The 20392-nt window shown below is 38.1% G+C and overlaps 2 protein-coding genes across 4 annotated transcripts; one reads left to right on the top strand and one right to left on the bottom strand.

Moving 5' to 3' along the window:
• The first annotated feature begins 1011 nt into the window (after positions 1-1011).
• LOC119067829 lies at positions 1012-7576 on the top strand. Of its 2 annotated transcripts, none has more exons than XM_037171001.1 (6): positions 1012-1350; positions 1412-1538; positions 1595-1843; positions 1915-2099; positions 2170-2355; positions 7369-7576. In XM_037171001.1, the coding sequence occupies exons 1-6, from the start codon at positions 1256-1258 to the stop codon at positions 7460-7462; spliced, it is 936 nt and encodes a 311-aa protein (XP_037026896.1). In that variant the 5' UTR covers positions 1012-1255; the 3' UTR covers positions 7463-7576. The 2 variants fall into 2 exon arrangements, with proteins under 2 accessions (XP_037026896.1, XP_037026897.1); XM_037171002.1 differs by having other exon boundaries at positions 1014-1350; positions 2170-2379.
• Positions 7577-16499: 8923 nt separating this feature from the next.
• On the bottom strand, positions 16500-19556 carry LOC119067827. Of its 2 annotated transcripts, XM_037170999.1 has the most exons (8): positions 19418-19556; positions 19235-19326; positions 18703-19035; positions 18349-18625; positions 17669-18286; positions 17407-17611; positions 17247-17337; positions 16500-17159 (listed from the first exon to the last, which is right to left on the bottom strand). In XM_037170999.1, the coding sequence occupies exons 3-8, from the start codon at positions 18996-18998 to the stop codon at positions 16775-16777; spliced, it is 1872 nt and encodes a 623-aa protein (XP_037026894.1). In that variant the 5' UTR covers positions 18999-19035; positions 19235-19326; positions 19418-19556; the 3' UTR covers positions 16500-16774. The 2 variants fall into 2 exon arrangements, with proteins under 2 accessions (XP_037026894.1, XP_037026892.1); XM_037170997.1 differs by having other exon boundaries at positions 17407-17609; positions 17667-18286; positions 19235-19478.
• Positions 19557-20392: the final 836 nt, after the last annotated feature.

Here is a 20392-nt window from a genome sequence, read left to right as displayed (position 1 = left end):
TATTTTTCCAAATATGTTTGACTTATCGTGATGATTTCTGCTAAATGGTGCTGACAGTTTACACCTCAAGTGCGGCCCAATTAAAGTATAAACCAGGTATGGTCTATTCATACAAAGCGGAGCTCTCATGAGAGGTGAGTTTGTTCCAAATAACTGTAAACCCGACAACACGAACGACAACGATTTCATCCACAGATATGAACATAACCTAAACGTCAAAAAAATTCTTTGTAAATTTTTCGTGATTGACCGATTTGTATGCAACATAGATTACCGGTAATTTACTGGTAGATTTACTCACAAATTTCGGTACTACCGTTTACCGTGTATCAATAGTAGTAGACTTAGATTTCACAACTTTTCATTCCGAAGGCGTAGTGAGTAATGAAAGTATAAACCAGGTATGGTCTATTCATACAAACCGGAGAGATAAAAGACCATTTTTGGCCATCGAGGTGTCATCTTCAATAAACTATGTCACGTCACCTACATAATCGCTGTTTACAATGTCAATCTCAACAATGCGTCAGATCTAGAGAAACAAACAAGTTAGGAGTTTTTCATACTTGAGAAGTGACATGGTGGCGCTGATGCCAATAGATAAAGGTTAGTATGTGTTTATTATATCGGTAAAAGCACGGGTTTTCAGGAGGTATATTGTACCAATGCACGTTTGCCAACTTGTAGAACTTGAAAAATCAAGACCCACCTCTGACCGGTGGCGACTCGCTTGACGAACGAATAAAGAAAGAGCAAATTCCTTACTCAATCGGCACTCAAAAATTGTCTGGGCAGGGCACCAAAGTGTATAACGAGTGTAACTCCATAGAGTTTTGACTTCTCAAAATTAACAGCAAGACGAATGGTCAATATCACATTGGTTAGATATTTTATATTCGGGCTACAACAAGCGCAACTGCCTAAAATTCAAAACTGTTACGCGAATAACTATTTTGTAAGTCATTCAAAAACGATTTATCGACATCAGCGCCATCATGCCACCTCCATGGTGAACTGATGGAGCAAGCGTATCATTCGTAACATCACATACTATACGATAACATTCAAAACAAATTGAGCACGTTGGCCAAATATTCTGGATTTCACGCATCGACAACCTGAAGACTTAATCGGACCGTCGTATTTTTCTAAATTGACTTGCACTACAACATTGTTGATCAAAAGCATTCTTTGTAAAAATTAAGAATCAAATTTTCTGTTACATTCTATTGTTTGGCAACCTCTGAATTGCACAATGGAAGATTCCATCGAATGGAAACTACTAAAAATGTGCTCCGACCGAATGGATTTGATTATCACATCGTCGGTCACTTATTCGAAGAACGAATAGTAAGTGGGGATCGAAAACAATTTGCAAAATATTCAAGCAAAATTAATGTGCGTCTTACAGTTTCTGCAGCATTGTTATTGATGGCCTATTGATAGCTGCAACAAAAGGTCTCACTTTATTTGAGACAATCAATGCAACTTCTAAGAAAGCAATCGAAAAAATTCAAGATTACTCGAGACCGCACATGGTTAGTTCAACGAACATCAACTTTGTTTACCAGGTTTATGCCGACAATCGTTTTAGGGATATTGTTCACAGTCAGAAGAGCCTACATTTGATTTGGATGAAAAATGTCACCAATTTTTCCCGATATTCGAACAGTATATCGTTAACTTCAAGAACCACATTGCTTCAACCAGCCAGTCATATCAAACGCCAAGCACTTATGGCCAATTGTATGAATCGCCAAACAGCTATGTAAGCCCATCTGATCCGTCGAATTGGACCTGGAACAATTCGGAGTCCTACAATCCGAATTACTATCTGACTAAGGTATGCAAAAATCATCGCGCGGATCTATCCATTGTCGGAACATTCTCTTCACCTTTTTCCGTAAAAACCAGAATTACACAACGGTGACAACAGTGAAGATGGAAACCCGTGATATTAAAGTCGTCAGCCGGAAGATGATCCATGAAGGACACGCTCACATCGATCAAAGCAACATCGGCTTTAAGATGCTCCTCGGCTTAGGATGGTCTGGCGGGCCTCTCGGCGCGAATCAAGACGGCATTTCCGAACCAATTAGGTGCGAAAGTTTTGTGTTTTGTACAAAAAAACAGCCAACCTAAATACGTTTTGTCATTGATTTGGTGTAGTGTTGAATTACGAGCAAGACGAAGTGGTTTGGGCGCCGACCGACAATCATACAGATCGGCATACGGAAACATTACCGGTGACACATTATTTCAATTTCTGAAAAGCTATGCAGACGATGACCGACAGTACGAAGATCTGGAATTTTCAGATGAATTTTCCAATAAAGAGAAAAAGAAATTATTTGGGTGAGAAAAGTGGTCGTGTGTCGTGTGTGTTGTTGATCAATTATATATAGGTTTAAGAGATCCTTTCTAACGAAAACGTTGATTGAAATATTAAATGCGCATACGGGTTACAGTTACACTTTAACGGCGAATCGTTCAGGTCTACGATTTTTTTCTGTCGATGTGAAATCAATATTTGTCGCTTGCTTGAATTTTCGGTTCATCGAGAACAATTAACCGAAAATTCAAGCTATTTGCCCATATGTGTGCTAATGGGGCACCATTGACGTTGTTCATAAAAGACATCCGCTTTCTAGTGGCATAAATACACACACATGAGGTGAGGGACTCTAAAACAAGGCATCAGAACAGTCGGAGCGTTTGCTCCGACTTAGCCCCGTACGACCCGTAATCCTATTTCGTCCGTAGCCATAAAACGTCCGTAGCCGTAATACGCCCGGACCCCTAATACGTCTACAACCCTCTAATGCGTCTGTTACCAAAATGCAAGTCAAGTTGGGCATGGTCAAATTTACTGAAAGTGTTCATTTTTAAAATTGCACATAGCGCAATTACGAAAGCCCGTACGAAGTACCTCTCAAATAAAACCAACAATTTACGACATTATTTTAGAAACCCAAAATTTTTTGCCAACTTTCCATTTGGTATTCAATTACCTCTCAAATAAAACAAAAATTAGCAAAATCGGATGAGATTTGCTCGATTTATGTGCAAAAAACACTTAGGGCCGAGTAGCGGCCTTAGTCCAAGGGACCAAATTTGAAACTTTTTTCGCCACGTTCTTTTCGATATTCACCTATCTCTCAAACGAAACAAAATCTAGCAAAATCGGATGAGATTTACTCGATTTATGTGCAAAAAACACTTAGGGCCGAGTAGCGGCCTCAGTCCAAGGGCCCAAATTTAAAACTTTTTTTGCCACCATTCTATTCGGCATTCAATTATCTCTCAAATGAAACAAAAACTAGCAAAATCGGATGAGATTTGCTCGATTTATGTGCAAAAAACACTTAGGGCCGAGTAGCGGCCTTAGTCCAAGGGACCAAATTTGAAACTTTTTTCGCCACGTTCTTTTCGATATTCACCTATCTCTCAAACGAAACAAAATCTAGCAAAATCGGATGAGATTTACTCGATTTATGTGCAAAAAACACTTAGGGCCGAGTAGCGGCCTTAGTCCAAGGGACCAAATTTGAAACTTTTTTCGCCACCATTCTATTCGGCATTCAATTATCTCTCAAATGAAACAAAAACTAGCAAAATCGGATGAGATTTGCTCGATTTATGTGCAAAAAACACTTAGGGCCGAGTAGCGGCCTTAGTCCAAGGGCCCAAATTTGAAACTTTTTTGCCATCATTCTATTCGGCATTCAATTATCTCTCAAACGAAACAAAATCTAGCAAAATCGGATGATATTTACTCGATTTATGTGCAAAAAACACTTAGGGCCGAGTAGCGGCCTTAGTCCAAGTGCCCAAATTTGAAACTTTTTTGCCATCATTCTATTCGGCATTCAATTATCTCTCAAACGAAACAAAATCTAGCAAAATTGGATGAGATTTACTCGATTTATGTGCAAAAAACACTTAGGGCCGAGTAGCGGCCTTAGTCCAAGTGCCCAAATTTGAAACTTTTTTGCCATCATTCTATTCGGCATTCAATTATCTCTCAAACGAAACAAAATCTAGCAAAATTGGATGAGATTTACTCGATTTATGTGCAAAAAACACTTAGGGCCGAGTAGCGGCCTTAGTCCAAGGGCCCAAATTTAAAACTTTTTTTGCCACCATTCTATTCGGCATTCAATTATCTCTCAAACGAAACAAAATCTAGCAAAATCGGATGATATTTACTCGATTTATGTGCAAAAAACACTTAGGGCCGAGTAGCGGCCTTAGTCCAAGTGCCCAAATTTGAAACTTTTTCGCCACGTTCTTTTCGGTATTCACCTATCTCTCAAACGAAACAAAATCTAGCAAAATCGGATGATAGTTACTCGATTTATGTGCAAAAAACACTTAGGGCCGAGTAGCGGCCTTAGTCCAAGGGCCCAAATTTGAAACTTTTTTGCCATCATTCTATTCGGCATTCAATTATCTCTCAAACGAAACAAAATCTAGCAAAATTGGATGAGATTTACTCGATTTATGTGCAAAAAACACTTAGGGCCGAGTAGCGGCCTTAGTCCAAGGGCCCAAATTTAAAACTTTTTTGCCATCATTCTATTCGGCATTCAATTATCTCTCAAACGAAACAAAATCTAGCAAAATTGGATGAGATTTACTCGATTTATGTGCAAAAAACACTTAGGGCCGAGTAGCGGCCTTAGTCCAAGTGCCCAAATTTAAAACTTTTTTCGCCACCATTCTATTCTGCATTCAATTATCTCTCAAATGAAACAAAAACTAGCAAAATCGGATGAGATTTACTCGATTTATGTGCAAAAAACACTTAGGGCCGAGTAGCGGCCTTAGTCCAAGGGACCAAATTTGAAACTTTTTTCGCCACCATTCTATTCGGCATTCAATTATCTCTCAAATGAAACAAAAACTAGCAAAATCGGATGAGATTTGCTCGATTTATGTGCAAAAAACACTTAGGGCCGAGTAGCGGCCTTAGTCCAAGGGCCCAAATTTAAAACTTTTTTCGCCACCATTCTATTCGGCATTCAATTATCTCTCAAATGAAACAAAAACTAGCAAAATCGGATGAGATTTGCTCGATTTATGTGCAAAAAACACTTAGGGCCGAGTAGCGGCCTTAGTCCAAGGGCCCAAATTTAAAACTTTTTTCGCCACCATTCTATTCGGCATTCAATTATCTCTCAAATGAAACAAAAACTAGCAAAATCGGATGAGATTTGCTCGATTTATGTGCAAAAAACACTTAGGGCCGAGTAGCGGCCTTAGTCCAAGGGCCCAAATTTAAAACTTTTTTCGCCACCATTCTATTCGGCATTCAATTATCTCTCAAATGAAACAAAAACTAGCAAAATCGGATGAGATTTACTCGATTTATGTGCAAAAAACACTTAGGGCCGAGTAGCGGCCTTAGTCCAAGTGCCCAAATTTGAAACTTTTTTCGCCACCATTCTATTCGGCATTCAATTATCTCTCAAACGAAACAAAATCTAGCAAAATTGGATGAGATTTACTCGATTTATGTGCAAAAAACACTTAGGGCCGAGTAGCGGCCTTAGTCCAAGTGCCCAAATTTAAAACTTTTTTCGCCACCATTCTATTCGGCATTCAATTATCTCTCAAACGAAACAAAATCTAGCAAAATTGGATGAGATTTACTCGATTTATGTGCAAAAAACACTTAGGGCCGAGTAGCGGCCTTAGTCCAAGTGCCCAAATTTGAAACTTTTTTCGCCACCATTCTATTCGGCATTCAATTATCTCTCAAACGAAACAAAATCTAGCAAAATTGGATGAGATTTACTCGATTTATGTGCAAAAAACACTTAGGGCCGAGTAGCGGCCTTAGTCCAAGTGCCCAAATTTAAAACTTTTTTCGCCACCATTCTATTCGGCATTCAATTATCTCTCAAACGAAACAAAATCTAGCAAAATCGGATGAGATTTACTCGATTTATGTGCAAAAAACACTTAGGGCCGAGTGCGGCCTTAGTCCAAGGGACCAAATTTGAAACTTTTTTCGCCACGTTCTTTTCGGTATTCACCTATCTCTCAAACGAAACAAAATCTAGCAAAATCGGATGAGATTTACTCGATTTATGTGCAAAAAACACTTAGGGCCGAGTAACGACCTTTGAGCCCTCCCAACGAGCCCGCGTTGCATCTTACCCAAAAACAATGTTCAGCAACTTTGTTCTACTCGTCAATACCTTTCATTTGATATATCACAAGCTATTGCGTGCGTATTTCGGTAGATATCGTCGAAAGACTGAAAAACACCTATAGGGCCCTAGCTCTGGAGGGGCCGACCCTACCATGCCCATTTTCGAACTTGACCTTACTTTTGTCGATACCAATCGGGGAAAAAAAGAATTTTAAAAAAAGGTTGTGATTTACTCAAGCTAGAGGGGTCACGGACAGACGGACATTTTTTTTATTGCGGATTCGTTATCTATGAACATAGACAAATGCTTTGCCCTTACCGTCTGCTTCCAATTCAACATGTTACAAACGGCATATTAATCTTATAAGCCCCCAGTACTTCGTACGGGGCTAAAAACTGGAAGATTTCCTTTATGAATGGCTCTATGTTCCTTAAGATAGAAGTTTCGGTCGAATTAAAAAATTATCCGGAGCATTTCAGGAAAAAGTTCACTGATTGACTGAAGTCGATGAAGTACTACTCTAATAGCAAGGACTGTTTTTGAAAAACATTTTTCTCAATTTTTCCCAAAAAATTTTTTTTGGAAAATTTTGGGAAAACGTGGGAAAATGCTTTCATAAGTAAAGTCGTCACTGTGAAACTGTCATTGTAGACTACAGTGCCTAACAGACCGTATAATCATACTTATGGTAGAAGACTCTTCACTGAAGAGTCACTTCGTTATTTGAGGATACACTCGCTATAGATCATCTTCAAGATACGGTACTTTCAGACGTAACCTCACATCAGTTTCGTTAAATGTTTGGTTCATTAATCCATTTGTATGAGATTTTTTTTGATGTTGATGGCATTTCTTGATTTGGATCCAAAAGCAATTTTATAGAATATGTGGGAATGGGAATCAACAATACATACATTGGAGCTGATAAAAATTTTGTACATTCCTTTGGTCTTTGTTTCGAAGCACAAATGGTATTCAAATTTAGTACCTATAAAGACCCATAAAACGTATTGACATATTGAAGTCCATTTTTTCCCCATGAACGCTCATTTTTGTAAATAAATACTTTTACTCGTCACTCGAATCATTTTCTAAGCGATCGATCTTGCGACACTGAGAATAGTGATTTCTCATCGACATTTTAAATTTCCAACCAAAATTCATCCGACACTCGTCCACTATGAATACGAACAATAATATTTTTCAGAATTTCAAGAGATCTAAGTTTACTCCATGAATCGGAACATCGAAATGGTATGCTCGTTGTGAAAATAATGAAGCCGAAATACAATTACCACTAATTACCACTGTGGTCACTCAAATAAATTGTTTATATACGATAACAGTTGTACCATGTATACCAAATAAGAAAACATATTTTAAGAATGAAAATAAAAATTTTGTTACAGGACCGATATACCGTTAATATTATTTAGGCGGAAATAGAGTGTTATGATGAAAGAAGAGGATACACGGAAAATCCCAATATGCGTGTGAGATCTATAAGTGGACTTAGCACCCCCATTTGTTGGCATATAGCTGTGTAATGCATATTGCGAAGACTGTAGTTAAAATAGCTGTGTAACTTATATTATAGCTGTGAGACGCGTTTCAAATCTATCTCGAGAAATAAAATTTTTTCCTAAACTTTCATGAATTTTGCGGTCACCCATCCAAGTACTAACCGCGCCCATTGATGCTTAACCTGAGAATCCGACCGTCACCAATGCTGCTGTTGTGCTAATTTTGCTTGTGCTTTAACACGTTCTTATTTCGAAGCGTTGTTACCGCAATATAAATTCTGCAGCTATATTATAAGGCAAACAGCCTAATTCAAGTCTGTAGTTTTCATATTTAGCATTTTTACTTTGGTGAGTTGTCATTGGAGCATTGTTTCAGGTTCTGAAAGAAAGTGAATTGAGACTGCCTGCGTGAAGAATCGCCCATTCAATTGTTTTCTGTGAAATGCCTAGTTTGACATTTGGGAGCAGTTACTTGGCTTAATTCGTTTCTAATGTATTGAAATTTCTGATATATACTGATATATACTTTCATTCGTCCGTCCACGGATTTTGACTATTGAAGAGGTATTTCTATAACCTGACAATCAAGCTTTATTAAAATCAGCCAAGCTATTTTACGATTTTTCTTTATCTGTTAACATTGAGTCCGACCAAGTGTCAGTACGAATCACAACTTGAATGCATGGTCCCATACATTTTCTGATATGCAGCACACAGCTATATTTTTCATACGTCAAATATGCGTTACACAGCTATGATATAGAGTACACAGCCACACTATGCAAATCCTAGCTATAACATGTGTTGTCGATGCATATTATAGCTCTGTAATCTATAATATAGTTGTGTAACTCACATTGCAGGTAAATAACCAACATTAATAGGATATGCGTTCAGTAGCTATATTTTTATAAGTGTTGCAGCTATATTATAAGAACTGCAGCCACATTATAAGTTACACAGCCTTTAACGAAATCCACGAATTTTCCGTGTATTTTGACAAGTACCCCAAGGCAAGTTAAAATAAACTGGTCTGCTGTCTTCTCGCTCTCAACGTACCACGTATCTCTTAAGTGCCCATTCCACTTAAAAAAAGTACTCCGTGAGAGAGCCGTTAGAGCAAGCTGTCAAATAAACAAAGAAAAATTGAAAAAATTCAATTTTGTCTCTCACACGGAGTACTTTTTTTGGTAAGAGGAAACTAAGCATTAAGAGAAGCAAATACTTTGACAAGTACCCCAAGGCAGTTTATAATAACTAGTCTTCGGTTTTCTCGCTCTGATCAAAACAGTCTATTGGATTTTGTCGAATTCGACTATCAAAATCTTATTTTTCCCAAGCGTTGGAAAAATGAATCTTTTTAAAACAATTTCTTCAATAACAAATTCTGAAATCCACGCAAGAGCGTGTGGAATTCTCAAATTGGATCGGGTTGAACATTCATCTGTGAGGCCAACCAACACACAATTGTTGAGACGATATTTTGCTATTTGAAATATTTCTCATTGGAGTTTCCTCAAGATCCGGAAACTGGTGGTAGTGTTCGAAATATCAGAAGATCAAATCAAGCAATTGAATTGTAATGGATCGTCGGATCCAGTCGAATAGAAAGGTAGATTAAACTCGAACGTTGAAAGGGCAAGACAACCGAAATGTTGTGTTTTTCTCTCTCAATGCAATTGAGCCAAGTTAATCCGAAATTTGAACTCCAATAAAGTTACGAACATTTGCCTTACAAATGAAAATTTTCTCTCTCAATGCACTTTCCCTATATGAATCCAAATATGAAAGTATATGAAAGTATTATCTCAGTACAAAGACAGAATGACAGAATATTCAACTAGAAAAAAATGGACATCGCTACGGAAGTTTCCTACGGAAATGTCATTTCTTGTGATAAAAGCATTCGGGGTAGTTCTCCGAGGGGTTGCTCACTCTTTTTTTCGTAAAATGATTAACCATGATTAACCATGATTAACATGATTAACCATGATTAACCATGATTAACCAGTAGTTTGTCGGTGATTAACCAATGGTTAATCGGTTATGGTTAATCAGGTATCAACCAGTGGTTAATCAGTGAGTAACCCAATATGTATTAAAACTGGAATATCAATCACTGCGCATCATCATTTCGTCTTCGAGTTCTGCATATAAAATTACATTGTTAAAACATGTTTTATAGTTTTGAAAAATTTGAGAATTTTGAGAAATCCGATTTCTCAAAAATAGTCCCTGGCTAGGATGAATTAGAAATATCAACACAGCTCTGATCCTAACATATAACATATATTGCATCTATTTCAGCATAAATATCTTTGAACGAAGGCTCAAATAGCTTCATAATTTTTGACCGATTTGCACTTATGGGACGCGATTTATTATTGTTGTTTTCACAATGTCTATGGAACCGGTCAAAAATACTTTAAAAAAGTTAAAATGTCGTTATATGACCATCCGGGGCATCACGAAGCAATTTCGAAGGTATTTTTCCATTAAATTATATGAATCTCGAACGTAAGCTAAGCCGCCATTTTCTGTTGATCTTTTTAACGTATTGAAGTCATAATGAAGCTATTGAGCCTTCGTTCCAAGACTTTTATACTGAAATCAACGGGATTTCCACGATACCTGGACATATTCATAAAGAGTACACATAAATATTTAATTTTTCTTGAGCAGGCACTTTAGGCACGCCGGAAAGTGCTAAGGGGGTCAAGGAATACCTCCAAATAAATTTCTAAAAATCAAAAGTCAAATTTTTGATTTTTAGAAATTTATTTGGAGGTTGACCCCCTTAGCACTTTCCGGCGTTCCTAAAGTTGACCAGTCACAATAACCGGCAATGTGTTAAAGTTCTTTCAAGCTCACCGTGATAATCGTGAGACTATCTTTCTGCAATACGAATTGGTCTCCTGCTACATGAACTAAGAGCTAAGCAGGCCTATCATGCTGCAATGGACAGTATTTGTGCCAATTATTCTTACCAACATATAAACCATTTAAACTGACAGTACCCTCCCATACCATTTAGAGATTTTTGAACCTACTGCGCATCAAGTTCAGTTTGTTTTGGCGTAATCTCTCAAATTAGTACTTTTCCGAAGTTATTTGTTTTGTTCCGAAGAGTACTGATTAACCATGACAGAGTTCCCACGGCTTAGGAAGGCTCCTAAAATTAGGAATTTTAGGAAATTTTAAAGGCAATTTTAGGAGTATTTTAGGAGATTTGGAAGGTAATTTTAGGAGAATTTTAGGAGGAATTTTTTTAAATGTGGGAAAGGTTGTATAAGTAATTTCCGGAGGAATTTTTGCTCTGTTTCTCTGTTTCTCATACACTTCGTAAAATACTAAAAATGTTTAAGAAAATTGACAAAAAGTTATTTTTTTTTTGTCAAAACATATTTTTCCTTATGTAGTTTAATAATTGAAACTTTTATGATTTCCTCTTTTCTGACGCCAGTCAGGACTAGCCAGCAACTGATCCTTTATCAGGTTTTTCTTGTCGACTGCGCCTTTCGAATTAACAAGATTCACCATAATTTTGTTTCCATCATTTATCAGCTCTTGTGCACTAAAAAGTTTTTTTCTACTGGATCTGGAGAGATTTCTCGATATCAGAAAGTTTTTCTGAACTCGATTTTTTTGTGTGAAGATATTGAGATTATCTTCCGCTTCTTTATTCTTGAGAAGTAGTACCTTCTCGACTTTTTGTTGTTCGAGAAAAGTAAAGTACATTGGAGCACATCTGGAAAATACGTCGATTCATTAGGAATTCAGTGACGTTTATATTATTCAATGTGTCCTTAAACGTTCGAAGTGACACGATAGTCGCATCTTCTAACAAACTGCGATCCTCGATAATGTATTTATTTTCGCTAAAACCACGTTCAGGATCGCTATTTGTATGACTCAAAGAAAGGAGTGTTTTCGCAAGTTGAGTCAGGTATTTTTTTTCTTTTATTTTGTCAAAGTAGATTGTGATCATTTTACATGGGTTTGTTTTTTAAATATTTATAACTTGAAAATTTCGTCAAACTTATTGCTTGTTGGGTGTGTACCTAGAATGCTGGCTGCGTTGCCTTGTTAAATAGCCAAAGATAAACGGTTGTATAAGAATTGTTTCGCTCGAATGTCACCAGTTTCTTCAATTAACATTTTGCCAATTGAATCTACGAATAATTTTGTTTCCTTGCACCACGGGCCTAATTTTCGAATGCTAAACCAGCCAACAAAAAATCTGACGCTTTGAGTTTCGTATAATGACTGTGCTTCTGTTGGCATGCTCGTTCAGCCGCTGAACCTGTTACCTTGCTTGTAAGGTGAAGATATGATGCTGCCAAAGTGTCGACACAGGTAACGTCCCAAATTAATCGTTTCCCTTTGGACCATGGTGCGAGTGTGACGCCATCTGGGCGCTTACCATCATCACGTGAAAGGCCTATCGGTTCCAATGTATTGCCACGACGTGCAGATGTCAAAGACCTATTGAAGATCTGATTGAGGATAACATGTCTTGGATATGTTCCCTTAGCGTTCGGGCAGCTAAGGCCATGTGTACCAGATTCGTCTACTAACGAATTGCATATGCATTTGTGTGCGGAGTAACAGTTGACACCGAGACGGAGAGCAACACAAACTTGAAAATCTTGATCGTTCATCGCCGTACCAATGTTGCTAGACGGAATAACGCGTAACCAGCCACCTGACTCTGGTGCTTGTACAGCTTTAAAACGGGCGATATCCTTGACGTTTTCGTAGTTAATTTCTTCCGCAATGATTCTTTCTACATTGATTGAATCCCACTGTTTTTGTATTGACTTGTTTTCCGGAACTTCGCCATGGTTAACTGTATTCCAGTAGTCCAAAGATTCGTTATAATGATGTAATGTAATTTGGTTGTCCATGTTGTGTAATATGCGAGACACCAAACTACGCACTCCATGCAACGAACTAAGAAAAGCTGGAAGGCAGACATCGGATATTTTCCTGATTCCTAAGCCACCTTTTGAAATGGGTAACCCCGCCTGGGCCCATTGGATTTCGTCAATTGTGATGTTGATAATTGATTCCAAACATACTTTTAAGAAATTATCACAAACAGTTCTTTAGTAGACAGTAAGCGGTTTGTGCATTCACTCCTTCAAGTCTTGATGCCAAAAGTTTCAGAGTTTCGAATTTTTTTCCCAAAGCAATCGGATAGCCTTCCTCAAAGATAGGTGCGCCTAATATTTCGAATTCATGTTTTTCGGTTATCCGAATACGAGGAGCAACTTGTTCGAATGCATCAACAATTTTTGGGTCCTTGAAACCAGATACAAAGAAAAGCTCGCACTTATCCGAGTTAATTGTCAATCCCAACTTCCCAGCTTCTTCAATAATCAATTTAAAATCGTCGAGAACGACTTGGTAGTTGTCTCCAATTGAACCATCATCAAGGTACCAAGAATTTAATTCTGATTTAATGTCTTGTATCACCGGTTGTATTGTTATGCTGAAAGACAACGGTCCACAGGGGTCACCTTGTTGACAACCTGTTTCCGATGAGATCACGTCCGTCCCAAAGAAAAGCAACGATGGAGCGGAATATCTCGATGATAACAAGTGATAAATTGACGGGAATTCTTTGGCAATTCTTGACAACATTGTGCTCCTATCGATCGAGTTGAACGCATTTTTGAAATCAATTGAGTCAGGTTCATACAGAAGTTCAAATTCATTGCCGCATAATTTTGCTGTTTTTACCGTTTTTAGTTTTTCAGTATAATTAAAAAATTTCTTCGAGAGTGTGAGCTCATTTTAGGAATTTTAGGAGTTTTAGAAGATTTTAGGAGATTTTAGGAGGATTTGGTCCATTTTATGAATTTTAGGAGGAGTGGGAACTCTGCCATGATTAACCAGTGGTTAATCAGAGTGAGCAACCCCTCGTAGTGCTCGTCTTCAGATGATTCAGACTCAGACTTCACATCTTGACCAGGCCCTGGTCCCAGTCAGGCTCTCTTAGAACAGTAAGGGAAAAGCACGTCGGGTTATCCTGTTACGTTTCGGCCATCCAAGCTGACCAGAGACTGACCTGGTTGTCTCGCGAGAATTCCCCAGGCCAGTCTGAGGTCTGCAGCGCTGGGCCGCCACTCAAGTTGCTAGAACTTATATACCTCTGTATGTTACAGAGGTAACTAACAACAACTGCCGCCGCTCGGTCTAACAGTCGGACTAGCTACAAACGTTATCTTTCATTTAGTCAATATAGCCAGTCGAATTACCTCTCTGGCCAGTGCACTTACTACACACTTAGCTACCCGCCATCCTCGCGTTCCTTCCTTGTCGCTGTCTGCTCGTCTGTTCCAATCTGCGCGGTTTGGTTCTTCCTGCATTTCCATTCAACCTTTGCATATTCCAACAAGCACTCAGCATCTGCCCTCATTCAAACGTACGCAGCTCATTCTACTTTACTCTACTAAATCTTTTCATTCAAAAAACTTCAATACATTCAAGTACCTGTCCTTACAGTTTACCTGCTTCCGGCTTTCACGCAACACCATTCATACAAACCATACCATTCATTCAGTCCAGCGCAACTTCAACGTGACACTTTCCATCCTGCCACTTTCCTGTGCTGGAACGTCACTTAAATTGACCTACCACACACCAAAAACCATAATACAGCGGCCCTTCGTACCAAAAATACATTCACAAAATTGCACCACAAGCTACAGACATTGACGGTGAGCCAGCAAATGACGAAAGACGAAACCTCCAATTAGCTGCCACTTAGCTGCTCTTAAGTCACAAAAGGACAACCAAAATGCAAACGCTGGAAAATCCAGGGTCCACACCACGGGAAACAGTTGCACATAATTCAATAATCCAGACCATTTTTTGATCACCACGGGGACCTCCAACGGTCTCATATCGTCAATGGACCTTCAATGGTCGCTCCACTGGGTACCAATTTCGATCACTTTTTATCGATGCTTTATCAGTTGATAAAAAGATGTTTAAATGACGTTTGCATTGTTCAGTAATTAAAATTCATTGTAACGTCAATTAGTAAAACATTGATAACGTGAGCGTGTGAGAGGATTCCAGACAGAGCCGAAGGCGACCCGCTAAAAAAGACTTTTAGTCCGTGGTACGAATAATATTTTTCATATCCGACGGGTCCTAGGTATGATAAACGGTTATTTTAGCTCGTTGGTATAAAGACTCGAAAAATACTATTATTTTAGCTCGTTTGTATAACGAGTCGAAAAAAACGTTTATTTTAGCTCGTTTCTATAAAGAGTTGAAAAAAACGCTTATTTTAGCTCGTTTCTATAAAGAAACGTTTTTTTCGACTCGTTATACAAACGAGCTAAAATAAACGTTTCTTTCGACTCGTTATACAAACGAGCTAAAATAAACGTTTTTTCGACTCTTTATAGAAACGAGCTAAAATAAACGTTTTTTTCGACTCGTTATACAAACCACTTAAAATAAACGTTTCTTTCGACTCGTTATACAAACGAGCTAAAATAAACGTTTCTTTCGACTCTTTATAGAAACGAGCTAAAATAAACGTTTTTTCGACTCTTTATAGAAACGAGCTAAAATAAACGTTTTTTTCGACTCGTTATACAAACCACTTAAAATAAACGTTTCTTTCGACTCGTTATACAAACGAGCTAAAATAAACGTTTCTTTCGACTCTTTATAGAAACGAGCTAAAATAAACGTTTCTTTCGACTCGTTATACAAACGCGCTAAAATAAACGTTTCTTTCGACTCTTTATAGAAACGAGCTAAAATAAACGTTTTTTTCAACTCTTTATAGAAACGAGCTAAAATAAACGTTTTTTTCGAGTCTTTATACCAACGAGCTAAAATAACCGTTTATCATACCTAGGACCCGTCGGATATGAAAAATATTATTCGTACCACGGACTAAAAGTCTTTTTTAGCGCGTCGCCTTCGGCTCTGTCTGGAATCCTCTCACACGCTCACGTTATCAATGTTTTACCAATTGACGTTACAATGAATTTTAATTACTGAAAACGTCATTTAAACATCTTTTTATCAGCTGATAAAGCATCGATAAAAAGTGGCCGAAATTGGTACCCATGCTTGGGCTGCGATGCTCCTATAGCGCATTCTTATCGTTTGCACTTGACGTCCATTTTTCACGTAAACTTTTCAATCAAAATGGCGACCGGCCGCAAGCGAAGGAAAAAACGCAAAATCACCAACCTCTCTCCCGCACTAACACAGAAAAAACACAGTTCACGCACTCAGAAGCACCCAACACGCAATCCTCACCACACAGAACAATAATTTGCTCGTCTTCAGATGATTCAGCCCATAATTTTCGGGAATATGTTCAAAAAAAAAAATGAGCGAGAAGGACGCATCCGAACAACATTGAAAAGGCCATCACATATTTGACGATGATCATTTGAATTTATTTTTATAAAATTCTTTTGTATCCTTAATTCGTATGATAAATTTTTTAAATAAATACAGAGCTTTTTTATTTTGTTTTTTACGTAATATTGCCATCAAATAGAAATTTTAATCCAAATTTATATAACCTCAAAATCAAAATAAAAAAAAAAATACAAAAAAAAACTTCATCATCTTCAATTCAGCCAATTATGTAGAAAATTACAGTTACGATCGAACGTTTATTTTATCATCCATATCGCTAACGAGTCATGGAACATATATATGTGAAACGTTTCTTTTCGCATTGAACAAACGATTCAAAACAATTTATCATCACTGTCTCTTCTGTGCTTTTGTTTTTAATATTCGAATCGATTTTTAAAATTATTTCTTAAAATCAATGAAAAAAAATGACATTCCTAGCCATTACAACTTGTCTGTCTCTGTTTCTCTATTACGCACGTTACCAAAAAAAAAAATTGAAGCACAATTTAATTCTCAGATGTGGCACCACTGTCGGACATTGAAAGTTAAATGCGCGGAATTATTATAACAAAAGAAAGACGATAGACCATAAGTAATAATTCACATTGAGTAATTTCCACAGATTTCTTTTCTTTTTCTTTTTTCTTTTTTTTTTGTGTCTTAATACATATCTATGTCAGTTCTTTACACATCAAAGTCGGACACGACGGTGCAAAGTGGTTTTTTAGTCTTAAATGCCTGCACACCAGCTTGGGTGACGGATGTGCCGGTCACATCCAAATAGCTTAATTTCGGTGAACAATGTACCAAATGTCGCAGCGACACATCCGTTACCAGTTTGTAATGTCGAACGACTAACGTTTCCAGAAATGTGTCCGGCGACCGAAAATCGGCCCGGATCCAAACGACACCGTTCTGAATGTTATCGGGCGAAACGCCGAAGCTGCATATGCCGCGATCGCTGATCAGTGTTACCGGTGGCGGTTCGAAGGTGCGATTAATCGGTCGATTGTAGAACAGTTGAGCATACTGCTGATGATTGTTGTGGTTCACTATTTCCCACGATATTCTGCATTTGAGACAAGAGACCGCAAGGGGAACATTTAGTTTTACAAATTCCATTGGGAGCCAGAGCGTAAACGGTTAAAGAATTTACCTGTTTCGGCGTCCAACGGCACGATCTCGATTACCAGTATTGCAATTTAATCCACGTACAATGATCAGTTGCTGGGGTTGAGGATTCACATCTGTAACGAAGTGGATGAGAATGAAATCAAGTAAAACGAATTGCTATTTGTAGCAACGCTAGAACGAACCTAAATTATTAGGAACAAACATTTGCGGATTTTCATGCACAGCGTCTCTTCCGTCACGCCTCTCCCCAACATTGTTTTGTATATCAACATAATTGTGGTTTCGCACGACAATGTTTATGTAATGATTCGCAATCCGAACGTCATCGTCGCGATTTTGTTGTTGCTGAGGTTGTTGCTGCTGCTGTTGTTGTTGCTGCTGCTGCTGCTGCTGCTGCTGCTGCTGCTGCTGCTGCTGCTGTTGTTGTTGTTGTTGTTGTTGTTGTTGTTGTTGTGCTGGTGATGATGATCGGTCTGCTGCTGCGGAAGAAGCAGCTGCTACTAATAGTTGGCCTACAGATTGATGCTGACGTGGTTGTTGTTGTTCCGGTTCATCAGCAGCTTGTTGTGCGTTTTGCTCGTTTCGTTCATTGCCATTCGGCTCCAATCTTAATTCTTCCTCCTCATTTACCGGCTCCAAATCACAGCAGCCAGACCTAGCTGCCGATTGGTTTCTCAAATCGACTGGACATTCCATCAACAGTTCACGTAAAGTGGTTGTTATGTTGAAACACTGAATGTCACTGTCCGATATCGGTGTGTCACGAATGTCCAATGACTCCAATTTCCGGAAACCGAATCTCGTTGCTATGCTGCCATAGGGAACACACTCTTTCAGTGACACACAACCGCGTAAATTTAACTTTTTCAGATTCGGCAGCTTGGAGAACATAATGAGATCGTGCGTTTCGAACCAAGTGCATCGTTCGAGACTCAATTCTTGCAAATGCTTCATGTGAGTATCGATTCGGTTGAAAAATGCTCGGGCAGGTGATGCAAAGTTTACCTCACATCCGCAGAATACCAATTTTCTTATTGTGTTTGGGAACTCGTTAATTGTAAACTGCAACGGAAGAAATGGTTTGACAACTAGCGATGTGACGTTGTTTCGGTTAATGTACATACCTTCTGAAAATCTAGGAAACCTTCGTAGACCTCCAAGCTTTCCAACTGTGGAGTTAGTTTCTGTAATTTTTCCAGCAAATTTTCAGTAATTGTGTTGTTTTGCCATTTTTTGTGCGGAAACGATTTGACGAGACCTTTGATTTTGAATTGAGTCGTGTCCTTGTTGATGTATTTGAATCGCTTCAGAATCTCGTCCACGCTCAGAGCCAATTTGGAATAATCGAAACTAGTCCAAAGTCGTCGATCGCAAACCAAATTCTTGAATCGAATGCATGTCCTAATTGGCAAATATTGGAAAGGGAAAAACGATAACTACAGCTAAACTTGTCCAACTACATCGTCTCGGTCACATACTTTGACAATGCATCCAATGTGAGACTGTTGCAGTTCTTCAGAATTTCCAATAAAACTTCGTCGCTCAACGTGAGCAGTTTGCTGTAATGGTAATCGTCTTCCGAGTCTTGAACAAATACTTTACCAGATGGTTCCTCTTCGATCATCGACAATCGACGTTTTCTATTTGGTTTCAGCTTATTACAATTTTGGTTGGAGCCGTTGAAGCTGTCGCTTTGTGTGTCATCAACGTCGATGTCAATGGACAGACTAGACGATTTACTACTGGGGCCAGCATTATCAATGTCCAGGTCCATTTTGTTTATCCAACAACACACTCTCTTTCTGTTCGAACTAAACCATACAACAAGAAACAAATGTGTTGAAACGGTATGTTACATGTGAGAAATCAATAGTGCTCAGTCAAAAGGGAAAATGGGTGCAATGATGCTGCGAGACAGCGTAGGGAATCAACTCAAATTTCTTTCATTGAGTTGACACCGTTGACATAGTATAATACAACATCGATTTTGATATAATATACGCCACTTACTTGTCAACAGGAATTGAATCGGGTACACTTTGACGGAGTCTCTTTACACGTAGACGGGGATTACAACACAAATCCGTAGACACTATTTTTGTCTATAATTTGCATACAAAATTTGAAAGCGAAAACTTTAAATTCTCACTGCGGTATATATGTGAAAAATGCAATAAAAATCAAAAACATTACCACTGCTATGACATCTAACTCAATGAAACGCCATTTTCGAACTTCTTTTTCGTGGTGTTGGTCTTGGGTATGACTGGTATGACACTTCGAACAACATTTTTTGGTGGACCGATTAGCAGACTTTTTCGTTTTTGTTAGGTTGAAATTCCATATAGAACCTGTGCAATACCTTCAGAGAGATGCTAATTTGACGACTGGGTCGTTTCGACCAAAGTATATAAACATACTGAAGGTAATGCAAATCCACAAAAACTCACGGAACCCTACTTTCGGGTGAATATAATTTTTACAATGTTGGCCACTAGTTCAATTCACTTTGTTAGGTTGTATCTTTATACTCAACACAAAATATTGTATGGAGAACAAAACATTTCTGCCAACATTAAAACACCAAACGTCACACAAGCAACATAACAAGTCTTATATTCAACCGAAACTTGGGTTCCGTAAAATTTGTGATCCGCTGAGCATTTGCATTACCTTCAGTATGTTTATATACTTTGGTTTCGACGGTTAGAGGGAATATGTCGAATGATTTTAAAATTGGTTGAGAGAAAATGTATTGAATTCTCTCTCAAAAACCCAACTGTCATTCGACATATTCCCTCTATCCGTCGAAACGACCCAGTTAAGTCGTTATATTAGCATCTCTCTGAATACCTTTCAGTTCATTACTGACAATACCACAAATGTACCGAAATGTTTTCGAACCGGTGGCGGATGGTACAGTGCTATCATTAACAACGAATATGCCTATAGTTTTCCAAATTAAATTAATTAAAATTTGATTCTTTTTGTAAAAAAAAACTTTGAAACAAGCAGAACAATTCTTATGAATCAAATAAATCGACAAACATCTTAAATGCAAATTTAACCGATTTCTGGGATACAATCATACAATTGAGTTACAAACAAATTTTTTTTTATTTTTTATCGATGGAGAACCTAATTATAAGACACTTTGTCCCGTATCAT

Source organism: Bradysia coprophila (genome assembly GCF_014529535.1).
Source record: "Bradysia coprophila strain Holo2 chromosome X unlocalized genomic scaffold, BU_Bcop_v1 contig_128, whole genome shotgun sequence".
NCBI classification, from domain to species: Eukaryota; Metazoa; Arthropoda; class Insecta; order Diptera; family Sciaridae; genus Bradysia; species Bradysia coprophila.
This window is presented reverse-complemented; position numbering and strand designations above follow the sequence as displayed.

Excerpts from the sequence above, each read along its gene's own strand:
- LOC119067829 (XM_037171001.1), top strand. The coding sequence starts at position 1,256 with ATGGAAGATTCCATCGAATGGAAACTACTAAAAATGTGCTCCGACCGA. Across the intron at positions 1,351-1,411 it reads ACTTATTCGAAGAACGAATA|TTTCTGCAGCATTGTTATTG; the intron begins GTAAGTGGGGAT and ends TGCGTCTTACAG. Across the intron at positions 2,100-2,169 it reads GGCATTTCCGAACCAATTAG|TGTTGAATTACGAGCAAGAC; the intron begins GTGCGAAAGTTT and ends GATTTGGTGTAG.
- LOC119067827 (XM_037170999.1), bottom strand. The coding sequence starts at position 18,998 with ATGGACCTGGACATTGATAATGCTGGCCCCAGTAGTAAATCGTCTAGT. Across the intron at positions 18,287-18,348 it reads GTTTCCTAGATTTTCAGAAG|TTTACAATTAACGAGTTCCC; the intron begins GTATGTACATTA and ends CTTCCGTTGCAG. Across the intron at positions 17,338-17,406 it reads GTTTGTTCCTAATAATTTAG|ATGTGAATCCTCAACCCCAG; the intron begins GTTCGTTCTAGC and ends ACTTCGTTACAG.